At 46.7% G+C, this 17,605-nt stretch overlaps 1 protein-coding gene across 1 annotated transcript in view; it reads right to left on the bottom strand.

The window, feature by feature from the left end:
* Positions 1 to 542: 542 nt before the first annotated feature.
* The window catches only part of LOC142771339 (putative serine carboxypeptidase CPVL), a 41,995-nt gene continuing 24,932 nt past the window's right edge, over positions 543 to 17,605 (bottom strand). The window contains exon 6 of the mRNA XM_075872813.1: positions 543 to 1,536. Within this exon, the coding sequence (XP_075728928.1) occupies positions 701 to 1,536 (836 nt within the window). The 3' untranslated portion in view covers positions 543 to 700. The remainder of the gene's footprint in view (positions 1,537 to 17,605) is intronic.

Below are 17,605 nucleotides of genomic sequence, written 5' to 3'. Positions count from 1 at the left end.
ATACAGATGATATGTAATACTTCCTAAATAGCTGTGAAACAAGACGATGCATGCGCTAACAAATATAGTGAACAAATATTTATCATCAAAACTCAAAATGACTTGAGTGGTGCATTTCGAGGAACTTGAACAATATATTGTAATTAAATGTTACAGCTTTATGAGAAAATTTTAGTGAAGTTGTTCGCAATCATTTGAAATATTTTATTCTAAAATTGCGTAAGGAAGACGCTGCTGCCATTCGCAGACTGAAACAAACACATATGTCGTATAAAAATTATTCTCTCAGTGAACTCCACAAAATTCTCATACCTATGCCAAGATTGTTATTTTCCGGTCATTCTCCAACACGTGGGGTCAAAAAGCCCACGGCACGAGAAAAACAATGTAGACAAAGCTACTTCCGAAGGACTTGTGGTGTATCTCTACAGCACAGAGCTTAGAAGGTGAGCTAGGTCGTGTTGAACGAGCAAGGACCCCAGCCTTAGCGAAAGGCTTTCTGGAATGAGAAAGCCACTCGCCTCGGCTGAAAAAAGAACACCTTCTTCTTGTTCCTTAAAATCGTTTATTCTTCCTTCTACTCATCCTTCACTTCCGGCGCCTCTGGAAACTTACTCATTTCTGTTACATCAAAGACATCAGTATTTGAGGTTTTACATGAGGGGTGGTGAAAAATAAAACAAAATCACATAATAAATGTTTAACATTGTTTGGGTTCTAGTTCTGACTTATTAACGAACTCCGTCACAAGATAGTAAACCTCATCTGGTTTTTCTACGGCGCCATAGTGGCTCATACCCAATACGACCGCTTCGGTGAAGTTGGTGACCTTCTTCACGTAAGCGGCAAAGCCACTGTATAGGTTCCGCTTCCAGGGTTCTGGTTTCCAAGTAGTGCGAGGACACTGCTTGTACTCGGCAGAACGGGTCCAATTAAGCTTTGCGTAATGAGCTCGCTGTTGAACTGAAGGGAAAAGCGCATCTATCTGGCCAAGGTAAAACAACACGCGAATTTTTTCCAATACATGCTGTGTCATGTTCCTGATGTCCCGCAGCCAATCCGAAGCAAACGTAGTGAGAAGGTCTTCGTTGTTATATTGAAAACTGGCGTTCTCTCCTGCGTGGATAGCTATCTTGAACTCTTCGGACATGCTTATAAAACCGTAGCACGTGAGCAATCGAGCAGGTCTTTGGGTATGCAGTGGGCTCGCGTGATCGTTGTACATCGTCAAATTTTGAAATAGGGTTGGCGGAGAATTTGTGAATATTGTACTAAATAGTAGATACAGCAAGTATTTGGCCACATCAGTGTCGTTCCGAGCTCGAGGTAGCAATTGTTTCATAAGTTGAAATTGTGCGGAAAAGTTAGCGCGCCCTTCCTCTGTGAGCATTGACACTTCGTAGAGAAATTCACTTGAATCGGCTGTTTCGAGTATTGGGCCGAGAAATCCATTGCCTCCGATTACTCCTGCTAGGCAGACATCTATTTCAGCAGGATTCCGTAGAATATGATCGGCAAGTGCAACGGAGTACCTCGCTGAAAAGAAAGATAACATGCACATATATTAACTTAGTTTCTTAATTACCGCATGGTAGATCTGAGGGAGTGTATATAAATAAGCATGACCTCCCAGTATGCGCATATTCAATGCAACAAAATATTGTCCTGCTCCCATCGTACGAACGTTGCATTTCGCTTATATTTACAGCCATATATTTTGCTGCGTATTGATGTGGTCCCATTCGTACCTTACGAGCATTGAAAGCCTGGAGCTACATAAAGACTGAATGAGACTAGAGGTTTCAAGCGCATTTCGCTCGACATTTAAGAAAGTCTCTTAAGTTTAGCATTTTCCTGCTACAATAAAAAAAAAATTCCTGAACTGGGGTTGTGTGCTCCAGCCAATGCTTCGTCCAATGAATTGGTCTTCTTCAGGGTTGAAACGCGTTTTCTTTAGCACGTGTACTTTTTCTCTAATTCAAACAAAAGAGGAAGAGAGGGTAACTGCAGAAGCGGGGTAGCGAAGGGGAGAGAGGTCACCATGACGATTTTTGCCTGAATCAAACGAAAGACCCATTCTTTCAATGAAAAAAGAAATAAAAAGCAAGGGGGGGGGGAGTAGACGCTCGAATGAGACATTGCTGAGTTATAATTGTCGGAAGAACCACCACTTTACAATATTATAGGATGCGAATCCATAGAAAGAGAGCTTAACTCCCTAACTCGCGCACACAACCCTTGCTCACGGACTTTTCATCCCGAGGTTCCATTTCCCCCTTCATATCGTTTTTTTTTTGAAATTTCCTTGTAACAATTATTCTGCCAAAAACTATCAATGACTTCGTATAGGCTTATCGAACAAACTTTTATATTGGATCTACTGGAGCTGAGCACATTACTCTCAAGAACAGCAACTGAAGTTCACACCACCGTAATCTTATATTATCTCCGGTTAGTTGAATAGCATCAAGTTGACAACCCACTTCTGTGGCGTGACAATGTCAAACTTGTTATGTCCCGAAATGAAACAATTGCACGTTGTTCATACATTGGCCGCGCGCTGCTACGAATATAGTGCTAAGAAAGGTCGATCAATTCACTTCATGATGAAGCTGAACAGCACGAAACAGCACGGCCATGAAAACCAAACACTCAGGACAAGCGCTGTCTTCTAATGAAAATTTTATGGAGATGAAAACGCTATATAAGTATGCGCGGCAACAGTCCCAAAAAGAAAACAACAGTGGATAAAAGACAGAATGAAAAATTATAGAAAGAAATGGAGCAGTAAACAATATGCGCTTACGTGGCAAGAACAACATCAACAAACAAACAAACTTTAACAATCAAGGTGGCGTGCTGCGCAGACCCCTACGTCAACGTTATTAGAGTTTATTCTAGAAACGTTGCCCCGCTTGCAAGAAGCTGATCCTTATGTCAGATAGTGCAACTGATGGTTTTGTTATCCGCGCCATTCTTGAACCATGTGAGCTGCTTCAATGATTATGCGGGCTTCCTCATCCTTCTTCTCATCAATTGCCGTGTCCTGAAGCTGTGGAGTGAAACAGAAACTCGAAGTTGTGGAGGTTCGATAAATGAGCCTGTGCTTAATGGAACCATCGGTATTATATACTATCTTACAGGGAGCTCTGTCTCTTAGAATGCGGGGTTTTGTGCAACACACCGCCATAGTTGCTAACGTTTTTTTTTGCTGTTTCCACGTCAGCACATTTTCATTCCTGCATATCTTCTTTTTTTCTTTATTTCTCTTCAGTTCGTTTTTTGTGACTCTTCCCGCACGTACTTAAATGACATTATCATTTCCATAAGATTTCTAACTTGGAAGTCAGCGCTAGCACAGTGGGTTCGCTTTTAATCGCTGTGCTTTTTAACGCTGTTGAGCACTTGTACCCAAGGTGTTAAGGAATGAACAGTTAAACGATGCAGTTTTAAAGCTTATGAAAGCGTTAAGCTGTTTCAGAAAGTTCAGCACGTCAGAGGGTGAAACCTCAGTAATATATGCTTTATGAAATTCCCCGAAGTATTTTTTAGGCGTTTGAACGTTCCGGCATGCGATGAGGGCGTGTATATAGGTGTTAACGGTGATTGAGATTTCTCACATGTTGGCTTTTTTTGTTTCTGATCCATGTTTGCCATGTGTGCGTGCACTATGCGGTGTCGGTGTGATAAATCTTCCATAAGTATAGTTATTGGTAACGGCGTGTCTTCCATTGATTAAACATAGGTTTCACGAGGTGGAGCCTAGTACTTTTGCATGAAGTTCCACTATTGCTACTATTTTTCTAACAGCGATACACGAAATTTTTATTTTTAATTTCTGTGAGTGCTTCGTGTGCTGCAATAGAGGCGCACTCATCTACTTTTTTCGTGGCCAGGTATCTTAACGTGGCTTGGTACCCAGCAGAAACAGATAAACTTCCTGTCTTCTTCAAGATATAATGTTTACACTATCGCCAACTAATGGCTCACCCTCCGATTTCGCATGTCGAGTTTTTAGTGCACTTAATTAATCTCAGAGTGATCGCTTTCTAGTGTCTGCCAGCGATAATTTTTGAACTCCTTCGCATGTGGCATTAACTTCAGCTGCCAAAATAAAAACAAAGAAAAATGAAGTAGCTTCACATAAACTAAAATTTTTCTTGAGGTGGTGCAATACTTGCGTGATTTCTTGATTTTGAGACATCTGCTAAAACGTGGCATAGTTCTTGTATTATTCTTAGTGAAACACGTGTTCCCATGGGTGTCTTTCTGAGTGCATCGCTTAGACTGCTGTTCCTGCTAAATATTCTGAAGGACCCTGCAGGTCGCCTCACCCGATGGAGCCTGCGAGTTCAAGAATATGACATTTCCTTCGTTTACAACTTCGGCAGAAAACACTTCGACACCGACTATGTCTCTCACACCCCCGTCGACACACGCTGCAGGACAGCCTGGAGGATGTCATCTTCTTAGGAAAAATTAGTGCCGATGATTTCGCTGAACAACAGGAAGCCGAGCCGTAACACAGGGCCCTTTTAGAGTACCTCGGAGGCAGGATCGTCTTTCTCCTGAAAAAACTAAAACGAGGACTGACGCTATTTTTCCCCACGAAAGGGCGTTCTCGTAAAGAACTTCTCGCCACTTCGAACCAACTACCTTCTTGAAGTGTCTTCAGCATGATGACCGGAGGTGATTCAGGCTCTACGCGATGATCCAACGGCTCGACGTTTCAGTCTTTCCCGCAGACTTGCAAGAATATAAGAGAAACACTACCGGCCGGACCCTGTCTACAACGTCTCTAGTTATACGTAAGGGCTTGCCGGGACTGTTAGCGGCGCAAGAGACCACCGACAAGACCAGCAGGCTTTCCTTAGCCAACCGAACCACCTCGCCCACCAATCCAAAGCTTGCTATGGCCCTACTGGGGCGTTATCAACGTCAACTTGTGGAAATAAATATAGCGCCATACCTGCCGACTACCTCACCCCCTACGCCGAAACAAAGGTCCTGCTCTGAGGCAGTACCGTCGAGGCCAAGCTCTTCGGTGAGAACATTGTCTTTCGTTATGTCGCCACCGAGGTTTTCATCACCGGCAGAGGTGCGGCCTTTACTGCTGACCCAGTGCCTCCTCTATTTTATCAATGTCAGCCAGTTGTGCGCGATCCAGCCGTTCACCACCCTATCTCCTAGCCCTTTCCTGCTCTCGCCAATCGCCTAGACTTCACCTGCACTTTTTGGTCATGGGGGCGAAAACCCATTACGTGGAGCCGCACAACAGAAGTCATATGAAGTTTTTTTTTCAGTTGTGTACAGATTCGTGGGGCGGTGCTTTTCATTTCTCGTGTTTACAATGTTGGCGATCACACTTGCTCTGTAGGAGATGCATGCGCTGTTTATGAGATAGCGAAAAGGGAGAAGTGAACTATTGCCGCTTCTGCACATCCCGCATGCGGAGCTCAAGTTCAGACTGTTCGCCGGATAGCTCACTGCGCTGGGCCGTGCACAGAAAAGAAGCAATACTTATGACCCGCTCCAGGAAAACATTGGCTATTATATCCGAGGTTTAAAGTGCCCCTCTCCTCCTTTTGCGCATGCAGAAAAGGAACATCAACAGTACTAAAACCATTATTAAACACATCTTCAAAGAATAGCTAAACAAACGAATAGGAAGAAGTAAGAAACATTTGAAGAAAAATGCACATATGTCACATAAATTACATATGTCACATAGACTACGTTCCTTTTCACGCGCTCGATTGTTTTAGGTTTTATCTTCCTGTGTGTATCTTCTTGATTTCCCTTTCTGATTGCTAGAATAGGTTACGGAGGCACGTCAGTCACCCAGGGTTCCTGTTGATTTTTCTAAAGTGTGAATTCAATTTGCTTATTAAATATGACTCCCGCTGTTCGCACTCCCGTGTGTTCTGGAAGCCGGATTGTGGAAGTATAACGCTGATGTGCTCGAACGAGTGACAAAGCGGGTTCATGTGTTTCAATAACGGCAAATTAGAGAGACCTTTTACGTGTGCCCTGTGGCTGTTCAAAACAAAACGGGTGCAGTTTCTGCCTGTACAACATAATTCTGTTTGCAAACTTCACAGCTAATTTTGTATAGATTTACCGATACCTAATTGATATGATCTGTAAATTTATACACAGTCTTGTAGGAGGTTTTCGTCATTTTTGTGGTCACCACGTGTGTGCACACCCTCCAACGAAATTTCTCGCATGCACTTACAGCCCTGATAGTGGTCGCACTTGTGTGTTAATGCCCTTTACCAGAGGGGTGGTGGCGTGGTATGTAAGGAGTAAATTATCCCTGGCGTTATATCTCTATTTATTTTTTGTTACGTTGTTACTTCTCGGTCCAAATTGCGAGCGCGCTCAACTGCATCATCAGTTGTTGTTTCCGAGTACTTTTGACGCCAGAAGGTTGCTCCTAATTCCTATGCGTGGGTGTCAAATTATCTATTTTATAGTGAATGCCTACGTAGATAGGGTTTAGGAGTTGGGGAAACCTGTTTTGCAGTGATGCGGGTGACTGCTGTGCAAGTGGCGATACTGTTGGTGGTCAATTGGTTTCTTATATGTGAAAGTACAGATGCTTGAGCCAATGATTGATGCATTGACATCAGTAAGGGAGCTGTCCCGTGAGTATGTGTGCGTGAGTGCTATCGAATGGGGCAGGAAGTTGAAATCGGAAATTTTGAAAGGTTATGCTCACCATCAACCCACAGTAATAAGATACAATCAAAGAAACGTCGATCGACTGCTCGTTCGGATGTTTAATTTTTGAAGAAAGGTGTCTAAAGATGTCATGAGAATATTTGCGTAGCTAGGAGAAATATTGGTTCCTATGATTGTTTCGTAGGCAATATTTGTGGTGTAATTGTAGGCAATATTTGTGGTGTAATTCAGAGTTATTATGTTTGAGCAAAGATTCAGTGGCACTTCTAAAGGCGTTGCTTTCTCACCTTGTACGCTTATGACATGTGGGTTTTCAAAAACGTCCGTGTCGCGCATCCGCGTACTAATAATACCAGGGCCGACGTCGAGTTCAAGTGGCAAGCGCTGCTGGTGAAAACATTCCAAGACTTAAAATGACGCTTGCAGATGCCTTCATTACTTGAGCATTTCGAGAGATATGTGGAAACAGAAGTGCTCAACGACGCAATCAGGGCAGGACTCGGCACCTTTTTGTGCAGAGGACTGATGGACTGGAAAAGGTCATCGTTTATGCTAGCCAGTCACTATCAAAGGCGGAAGAGACCTGTTTTCTAACAAAGAACGAGTGCCTTGTCATATCATCTGGCCTACGTAAAAGCTTCACTCCTACTTTTACGGCAGGCCTTCCAAAGCTGTGAGCGACCACCACACCTTGCGTTGGCTAGCAAACTTATAAGAATGTTCGAGTCGCCTCGCACGGTGGAGCCTATAACTGCAAACGTTCGACATTTTCGTCGAGATTATTATCGAAAGCACTCTGTCGCTTACTGTCTGTCTCGTGCCCCCTTCATCGCAAAGCGGCTGATGGTGGCTGCTTTTTGGGAACCGTAAGTGCCAATGACTTCACTGAGTAAGAGCGAGCCCATTCTCAACTCAGGGGCCTCGTGAAATATCCTGAAGGTAACAGCGGCACTGTTCCGAAGACATTCAAGAGGGGACTGGCGTCGTTCTGAGAAATGACCTTATATTTAAAAAAAAAAAAAACTTCTCGCCCCTTCGAGCCAATCACCTTCTCGTGGTTCCTTCAGCAGTGATACCAGAGGTCCCCAGGCCCTACACGATGACTTCACGGCAGTGCCCCTCGGGGTTTCCTGCACGCTTGCGAGGATACGAGGAAAGCACTACTGGTGGCACCTTACTGCTGAAGTCACTCACTACGTCAGTAACATATGTCGAGACTGTCAGCGACGCGAACAGTCTCGGCAAGACTCGAACAGTCAAGCTTATTCTATAACTTGCGCGACCACTATTGATAAGGCTTATCTGATGACTTCGTTGCATGATGCATGAGAAACAAAGCTTATCGCCAACCGACGCTATGTAAGCAGATATTAGTGTACAGCGTGCATCGCTTGCTGTAGTTGGAATTTTGTTTTCCGGCCACAAGTTCATCGTAATAAAAAAGTTTCACATTGAACAAGCAACTGCTGCCTTTGCCCATGTGATGACTCCGTGACAATGTTTATCACGAGTTCGTCTAAGTGGAGTGGTTGGTACATAGTTAAACAAAGAACAAGCAGAATACGGGATTATGAAAAAAAGACACAATGGGTGCTCAACTAACAACGATTGGTTTGTTACTTGACCTTTCTAACAAAGTTAGAGCATACAAGTGCGGAACTGAGTCCTTTAGGAACACATTTTTTCCCCACACAATTTCCTAATGGAATCATCTCACTAATGATGTTGCCATCGTCACCTCTAACTCTGTCGTCTACTCCTTGGTATGATGGTAGGTCCTTTAATTTTGTTGTCATCATTAATTCTTTAGTGTGGAGTCCAATGCTTGATACTTTGCTATTTCGTTTTGCAACAAAATCTGTAAATATGTATTTATTATCAATTATGTATTGTGTACACCACCTTCCCTCTGCAATAATTTTTTGGGCTGAGGGTACTCCGATAAATTAATAAATTGCTTACGCGAAGAAGCTTTGCGCGAAGGACAAAACAAAATACCGGCTAATCCCCGAAGGGAATGAATTTGAGTGGACGAGGCATTACAATCTGGGAGATGATTTAGACTCGAACCAAAAGTTTTGAAGAAACCCGACGTTTCGGAACCGACTTGGTTCCTTCATCAGAGGTGACTGCGGGACTACGTAGCACCGGCGTCTTCAAAGCATTGGCGGGGCGGATAATGACCCCCCCCCCCCCCCTCTATCTCTCTCCTTTTGCCGTGGAGCGCAGTCCCAGTTTCATACCCAACCAGACAGACTTCTGTCGAGTGTTTACATTCAAGCATTAAAATCATTTGTTGTTACCGTAAATTAGCTGTAACATCATCCACTCAAGCGTGGAAATCGGTGCCAAGTGGTGTACCATTAAATACAATGTTTTTTGGTCATAACTGGTAGTGCTATGCTGAGTTGTGAATTCCGTTTTGCTTTCATTATTACTGCTTTTTGGCACTGGATCTAGCCTGAAGATGGCAAATACGAGGTTCGGACACATTGCTCTAGTGGTTGTTGGTTGTTTCCAATCATGAGAAATGCATCGTAGAGCATATCCAAACATCATATAGTGCACAAACCGATCGTTGCATGTGATCACCATCGTCATTTTCATGGTCATCAGCGTCGTGATGTATACTGGGTAGCTTGCGTGTGTGTAGTGTCGGTGGGAGGCAGCCGACGACCAGTGCCTGGACACTGGAGCGAGACACGACGGGATTCACTGCTTGTCGAGGGCACGACCCTCGACAAGCAGTGAATCCCGCACTCGCCGATGCCCAAACAAAGAATTGACCAACTAGCGGCTGTTCACACAACACACAATGAACACGCGTGCACACGTGATTGGATACAATGCAATCAAACGTGCCGTTACAAAATGACACCTACTAAGCCATTCACAAGGACGCGCACCTACAGTTCTCGCGTAGCTCGCACGTGACGCATCCGACACCACAATGTGTTGTGCCGTGATGACAGGTAGGTATTGTGAGGTCTGGAAAGCACTGTTTCTCCAGCGTCATCAGCACCACGATCCCCGTCATCGCCAGCGGCGGCTATGCACACATTGCCGACGCCAACTACAAGCCTCGACCATACGCAGCTTCGCCCAAAGCTCAGTACCCGGAGCTGGGGTGGCTTTTCAAGGAACAAGTTGACTGCTTCTACAAATTGTCATGAAAACAGGGCAACGCTGATGCTATGCTGTGAATACGTTGCACATAGCTAACACCAAGCCCCTTGACGTAACAAGGAGGGAGACCTCGTGCTTATACCGAAATAGAAATACGACTGCAAATGACAATGCCATGTGAAAAAAAAAGATTAAGTCAACCCGAGGAAAGCTTGAACGCGCGGACCAAGATTTGTGACGACGTGGGTCATTCTGCCTTGGCCACCTCTGTCACGGGGTCAAGGAAATAGTGCATTGCTGTGATCCTTTCCGTCAGGACATACGGAGGGAGCCCATTTATAGCCTTCGTCTCATCACATGGCACTTTACAACGGTGCGTGGTTTCTTTGCTACAGTTATCTGTGACGTTATCCCCATCTGTCGTACTGTTGCTCTTTATTTCAATGTCTCTCTTAGCCCTTCATCGAACATAGGGTAGCCTGCCGGTCTGCTAACCTCCCTGTCATTCCTTTCCTCTTCCTTCCTATCTTCCCTTCTATGACTGGTGTGTCATAACATATGCTTCAGAATGCCTCCAGGATGGAGACGCTCTAGGTGCCGACCAGTGCGGACGCGCAAAGATCGGCTCCTGCTTTCAAGAATGCTTTCCTGTGGTATTCACGAATTTGTCGCCAAGTTTTCAGTCTCATCGTGTGCCTAAGTTCTCAACAACTCAGCAAATACCACCTTTGTGCTGGTGAGTGGACTTTTAAACCATATTTGGGGCATTTTTACACGGACAGGCCACCGGGAGATTTAAGCCTAACAACCAAGGAGGCGATTGTCGCCGATGCGCCGACCCGGCGCCAACGTGACGCAACGCTCTGCGCGTTCCAGAACCTGCAAGTGAGAATGGAATACCAAATAGATGGAGAGGACATCTCTCCAGAGGATTGCACGGAAGACATGGGTTGGAAGGAAGCCGAAACGAGACGCTCAAGGAATAAGCAAGCCACGGTTAGCGTTCCTGCTGCCAAGGGTTCGACCAAGGCTGGCCTTGCGGAAGACGCTCGAACCAGTCGTAGTAGGTATGATACCAAGCATACAATCGTGCGAGCTGGACGCATGTCGCCACTACCCAAGGACTTCAGCAAAATTGTGCTACGACCACGTGGAGGATTAAATATCTCGAGAATTGGCACTGGAGCCGTGGCAGACGCGATAGTACTGGCGGCCGGCATCAAAGAGGAGGAGGCCATGCAGGACATCTTCTGTTCCAACTTGCAGCAGAACATTATGGTGGCGAGCACTCCGGACCAAGAGAGAGCTTCAAGATACCTCAAGGTCAAGCAAATTGACATTGGAGGCAAAGTTTTCGAGCTTAGCGCGTACGCCACGGCACCCCACGATACTTGTAAAGGAGTGATTCGTGGGATCCCCGTAAGCGATGCTCAGGACATTTGAACCCGAAAGATTGTGAACGCGAACAACCCGCTCGCGCTGCATGCCAAGAGAATCAAGGACACCGGGACAATCATCATAGCGTTCGAAGGACACAAGGTGCCCAGATTCGTGAGATATGGACCTTCACTTTTGCAGTGCTCCCTTTACCGCAAGAACATAGATATTTGTTACGTCTGTGGAAAGCTGGGACATCGGTCTGACGTCTGTCCGAACCCAGCTGAAGCCATCTGCAGAGGCTGCGAGATCAAGAACCCAGATAGCCTGCACCAGTGCAATCCAAGATGCAGGCTGTGTGACGGTCACCATCCCACGGAACACAAAGAGAGCAAGAACAGGTTCTTAGTGCCATACGTGGTCAGACGCAGACGTTGGGAAAGAGCGCAAGCAGCCGCAAAAGCCCGGGACGCATCAATCACATCGAGTCAAGACATCAACGACAAGCAGCTTATTCCAGCCTACGGGACCCAGAGCATCCAGACTACACAAGAACAGGAAAGGCGGCCCCACCCCAGGGGGAGGTAGCGTTCCAGAAGAGGTTCTAGACCCAAGGCCCGCTCCCAATCACGGGGGCGCTCGAGTTCTCAAGGTCACCATCAGGGTCGGGATCAGCCTGGACGGCACCCGAATGACCAGCTGCCTGGCGTTCAGTTCGAGATCACGGCTTCCCACCCTAGCAGGACGCCTGCAGTTGCATCGAAAGGCAGCTGGGCTGAACGAGTGCGCAACGGCGCGGCAGAGGTGATGACAGGTAAGCTGCCAGAGCATGATAGAATTGCACAGCTAGAGCGAGAAAACGCGAGACTTAAAAAATCGAATGAGAGGCTATCAGCTGAGTTAAAGGAAATAAAAATTCTTCTCACTAAGCTAACCAGCACGCAGTCTTCACAGCCAATGCCTCAGCCAGTCGATGTCCCTGTGGCTGAAAACGTGGGGGACTCGAGAACCACAAAAAAGAGGGCAGTCATGGCAGAACACGTGGAAGCCAACCAAACGAGCATGTCAGATTTGAAAGAGGTCTTTGACACGCTCAGCAAAGTAGTAGCCAATCTTAGCGAGCAGATGGGTAGGCTACAGTCAAGCGTGGCGGCACTGGAAGAGCATATGACTTTGCACATTACAAAGCTCGAAGCATATCTGCAAAATACAGCAAGGCCTCCTCATGCACCAAATTTACCCCTTCGGCCACCAATACTAGTGGTACCAAAGCTGTCGACAGGTGCAGCATCAGGCTCTGGCCGCCCATGTAATAACCATGAGGGCAGCGCTACGTGCAGCATTTCGTATCTGGCAATGGAACTGTAGAGGTTACCTTAAAAAGAAGGAAGCCCTACAGCAGTATATCAGGAGCAGCCAAGAAAAGCCTCATATTATATTATTACAAGAAACCCTTTCACCGCAAGCAACATTGCCTGGATTCCGGCCTGTAATAGGGGATACTCAAGGGAGGGGAGTCTGCACCTTCGTATGCAACAAGCTAACGCACGTAACCCACGACCTCAAGATAGAAGCAGGCCGGTTGGAACACGTCATGGTAGAGATCGTGCCAGGTACCAGCAACCGTCAGAGCATTTTCATTCTTAATATATACAGCAGTCCAAAGGAACAAAAGCAAGGGTTCAAGACGGTTCTAAAGAAAGCTGTTAATATTGCCGGGGAATGTCCACTCGTCATAGCAGGTGATTTCAACGCCCCTCATCATACATAGGGTTACAAGTACAACACTGGGAAAGAAAATCGACTTTGGCAAAGTGCCAGTGAACTTGATCTCACCCTAATCACAGACCCCAGCCTACCAACAAGGCTTGGTACATAATGCTGCAGGGGATTCCACCCCGGACCTTACATTTGTAAGGAACATCAAGAAGGCCCAGTGGATGAACCTTGCTATAGACCTAGGGAGTGACCACTGCATCTCCGTGGAGCGTAAAAAGCAGAGAGAATTCCACTTCACAGACTGGGATAAGTTCAGGAAGATAAGGATAGAAAGGGAACAAGATGGCCACAGACAAGGCTTGGAGCAGTGAGTCAAACAGATTAAAGATGACATCAAATCCGTCTCCTCCACCATTACCACAGATTTTCCGGTTGAAAGAATGAATAGCCGGCTCGCTCATCTTCTTGAGGCAAAGCAAGCACTACTGAACCGTTGGTAGGGTCAGCGCCTGAACCGAAGACTGAGGAAGAAGATAGCTGAGGTAAACAGATCAGTCGAGGAACATTGTCGCGCACTATCCAGGCAGCAATGGGACGAAATCTGCAACTCTGTCGATGGTCAGATGCGCAATGGCAAGACATGGAATATGTTAAAGCATCTCCTCAACGAAAACACCACCAAAACAAATCAAACGAATGTTATCGCTCGAATTTTGCACAAAGAGATAGGACGCACTACAGAACAGCAAGTTGTGCAGCGGCTCGTGCATAAGCACCTCCCAATCAAAAAAGGATTGGATCCACCAAGTAGACAGTACCAGGGCAGGCCCAATCCAGGTCTTGAGGGCGACTTTAACATCGAGGAGATCAGAAGAGCCTTGCATGATCTCAACGGCAGGTCGGCCCCTGGCCCGGACGGTATATCAAACAAGGCCCTTCGTAACCTTGACGATGATGACTCAATTGAAACCCTGAAGGATATGATCAATGCAGCATGAAAAGAAGGCAGGGTGCCAGAGCAGTGGAAGCTGGCGAGGACGATCCTTATTCCTAAACCAGAAAAGCCCCCTAACTTGGACAGCATGAGGCCAATATCCTTGACATCATGTATCGGCAAGGTTGCAGAACATGCCATACTGCACAGGATAAACAAGTACTTGGAAGATAACGACATATATACACACAATATGGTTGGATTCAGGGCAGGGCTATCCACACAAGATGCATTGAAGCTTATCAAACACCAGGTCATCGACAACGAAACGAGAGACCTGAGAGCCATTCTGTGCCTAAATCTAGAAAAAGCGTTTGACAACATCCACCACTCATTCATACTTGAAGCAATTTTCAAGCTTGGTCTGGCGAAAGCCTTCTATGACTACGTATGGTCATTTCTTACAGATCGGAAAGCCTTGATGAAGACTGAAGATATCGTAACCGCAGCAATCGAACTAGAAGCAAGGGGCACGCCGCAAGGGGCAGTGATTTCACCAATGCTGTTCAAAATTGCCATGATTGGACTGTCAAAGTAATTATCGAGCATAGGATTGAATCACAACATCTACGCAGATGACATTACCATCTGGTGCACAGGTGGAAGTGAGGGGCAGATTGAGAGCGCCCTGCAAGAGGCGATTGACACCGTAGAAGAGTACCTTCGTCCTTCTGGGCTCAAGTGCTCCTCGAGTAAGTCAGAACTTTTACTGTATAGGACTGCACGCCGGGGACCGAAACCCAGGGGATGGAAGCCGTTAAACCAGATAGACATCCACCTCCGTACAAATCAAGGGGATTCCATCCAGAGGGTTGACTCCATCAAAGTCCTGGGCATGCTGATAGAGTCTACCGGCGCCAACAGCAAATCTATAGCCAAGTTAATTTGGAAAACAGACAGTGCGGTGCACCTCAAAAGCAGAGTGGCCAACAAAAGAAATGGGATCAAGGAAGACAACCTCATCAGGTTGATGCATGCGTTTGTTCTAAGCCACTTCACGTACGAGGCAGCAATGCACAGCTGGTCAAGAGCAGAGTCCGAGACACTAAATGTGCTCCTCAGGAAAGTTATCAAGAAGGTCCTGGGCCTACCCATACATATCAGCACCGAGCGTCTGCTTGAGCTTGGCATTCACAACACACTCGAAGAAATAGCAGAAGCCCAAGAGAGAGCACAGTTTGCAAGGTTATCTACAACAAGGTCGGGGAGAATGATCCTGCAGGAGCTGGGCCAACACCCAATAGCAATCAGGCACAATTACAATGATATCCCCGACAACATCAGGGAGAATATCACGGTGTCTCCTATACCAAGAAACATGCATTCAGAACACAACGTCGGAAGAAGAGTAGCGAGGGCCAGGACTATACTTCGTCAAGTCTCAAACGAGGTACAGGGGGTCGTATTTGTTGACGCGGCTTCCTACGCCAATGGGAAAGCGTTTGCAGCAGTGGTGGTCGATGGGGCTGGCCATGTCGTCAACTCAGCGACGGTGAAGACGAAAGACCCAATCCTTGCGGAACAGGTGGCCATCGCCTTAGCACTCAAGATGGATAACATTGATGAAGTCGTCTACAGTGATTCCATGGCAGCACTACGGGCGTTCGCCAAGGGGACAGTCTCTGAACAAACGCTGAGAATACTGCAAGGCAAGAACATAACGCATCATCTTCTGAGTTGGTTCCCAGCTCGCCTTGGACAAATCAACGATTCCCCTCCCAATCTCAATGAAGCAGCACACGAGGCAGCGCGAGAACTCCCCAACCGCGCCTCCCCGGGGATGCGTTCTACCGGGGAAGGGGATAACCGGGAAATTCTTACAACATATAACGAGCTCACTAAACATTTCTACCTGTCTAGAAGGATTTTCCCTCCACCTCAGAAAAATCTAACCCGGCCCCAAGCACTTACATTAAGGCTTTTGCAAACGCGGCTGTACCCTACTTTGAAAATGTTACACATCATGTACCCTGACCTATACCCAAGTAATCTTTGTCCATATTGTGGGGAAATAGCTTTATTAGAACACATGCTCTGGCAGTGCACCAAATTCGCTCATATTGACGCAAGGTAGGCTGGCAACTATACTCAGTAAAGTGAAAAGTTGGGCGAGTTGGTGCTGGTTCATGATGATACGGGGCGCGAAAAAAACGACACACAACAGAGAAGAAGTACACAGACGACGCGCTACTAGCAACTGGAATATTTTATTCAGGAAACACCATTTATACCGCAGTGACGTCAACTTTAACCCAAAAAACTAAAAATACATGCTCAGCATGCCTATAAGTAACGTTGCAGATAGGCTATCTCCCCTTCCTGCAGACTGATAGAGGGGTGGCTGATGCAATCATGCCCCTCCCTCTGGATAAAGAGGGCTTCTATAATCTCCCTCTCCGCTGAGCCCCTGTGCCTGTAGATTACAGTTGTCTGCTCAAATACCGGCTTACAGTTACCCTGATCGCATCCTCTGCAATGCATCGCCAGATGCGTGAACGGCCTTCCTATTAAAGAGCTGCTGTGCTCTCGCAACCGCACGTTGAGGCATCTACCAGTTTGCCCTATGTATGCCTTGCCGCACGACAGTGGTATTCTATATACAACACCACGTGCGCAAGGAACGAACTGCCTTACGTGCTTAATGGCACATCCTCTTTTTTCACCAAAGCTGTGTGAAAAAAGAGGATGTGCCATTAAGCACGTAAGGCAGTTCGTTCCTTGCGCACGTGGTGTTGTATATAGAATACCACTGTCGTGCGGCAAGGCATACATAGGGCAAACTGGTAGATGCCTCAACGTGCGGTTGCGAGAGCACAGCAGCTCTTTAATAGGAAGGCCGTTCACGCATCTGGCGATGCATTGCAGAGGATGCGATCAGGGTAACTGTAAGCCGGTATTTGAGCAGACAACTGTAATCTACAGGCACAGGGGCTCAGCGGAGAGGGAGATTATAGAAGCCCTCTTTATCCAGAGGGAGGGGCATGATTGCATCAGCCACCCCTCTATCAGTCTGCAGGAAGGGGAGATAGCCTATCTGCAACGTTACTTATAGGCATGCTGAGCATGTATTTTTAGTTTTTTGGGTTAAAGTTGACGTCACTGCCGTATAAATGGTGTTTCCTGAATAAAATATTCCAGTTGCTAGTAGCGCGTCGTCTGTGTACTTCTTCTCTGTTGTGTGTCGTTTTTTTCGCGCCCCGTATCATCATGGCAACTATAGTAGCCAGCCTCTGAAGAGGACAACGAAGTAGTTCTGTGTGCGCGTGCTCTGGTGTTCGGTTTTCTGGCCCTTGGGTTGCGAAAGTAAACGCCCTATTTTGTACCTGCGTGCCTGTGTCTTTGTGACATTTTCTGGTGGAAGTGCTGGGTACGGTAGATGATACGGTCCCCTGAGAGCACCCCTGACGCAAGTCCATCGAGTATCTCAGCCGAGCTTACCCCTGTGCACGTACGTTCCAGCCGTCGTCCCCAGGGACTCGAGCCACAGCACGGTTTGCTGCCTGAACGTCAGAGGACTATGAATCAAACACCGCCTAACGTCACCGCGCCAGCACCAGCGCACCTGGTTATCAACCAGCCCAAGACGCCGAAGACATTTCACGGAGCTGCTTTTGAAGATGCCGACGACTGGCTCGAGCATTTCAACCGGGTCGCCGTCATCAACGATTGGACCCCAGAGCGTAAGCTACGCTATGTGTACTG

This window comes from Rhipicephalus microplus, chromosome 9 (assembly GCF_043290135.1).
Source record: "Rhipicephalus microplus isolate Deutch F79 chromosome 9, USDA_Rmic, whole genome shotgun sequence".
NCBI lineage: Eukaryota > Metazoa > Arthropoda > Arachnida > Ixodida > Ixodidae > Rhipicephalus > Rhipicephalus microplus.
The sequence above is the reverse complement of the archived record's forward strand: the minus strand, read 5'-3'. Positions and strand labels throughout refer to the sequence as shown.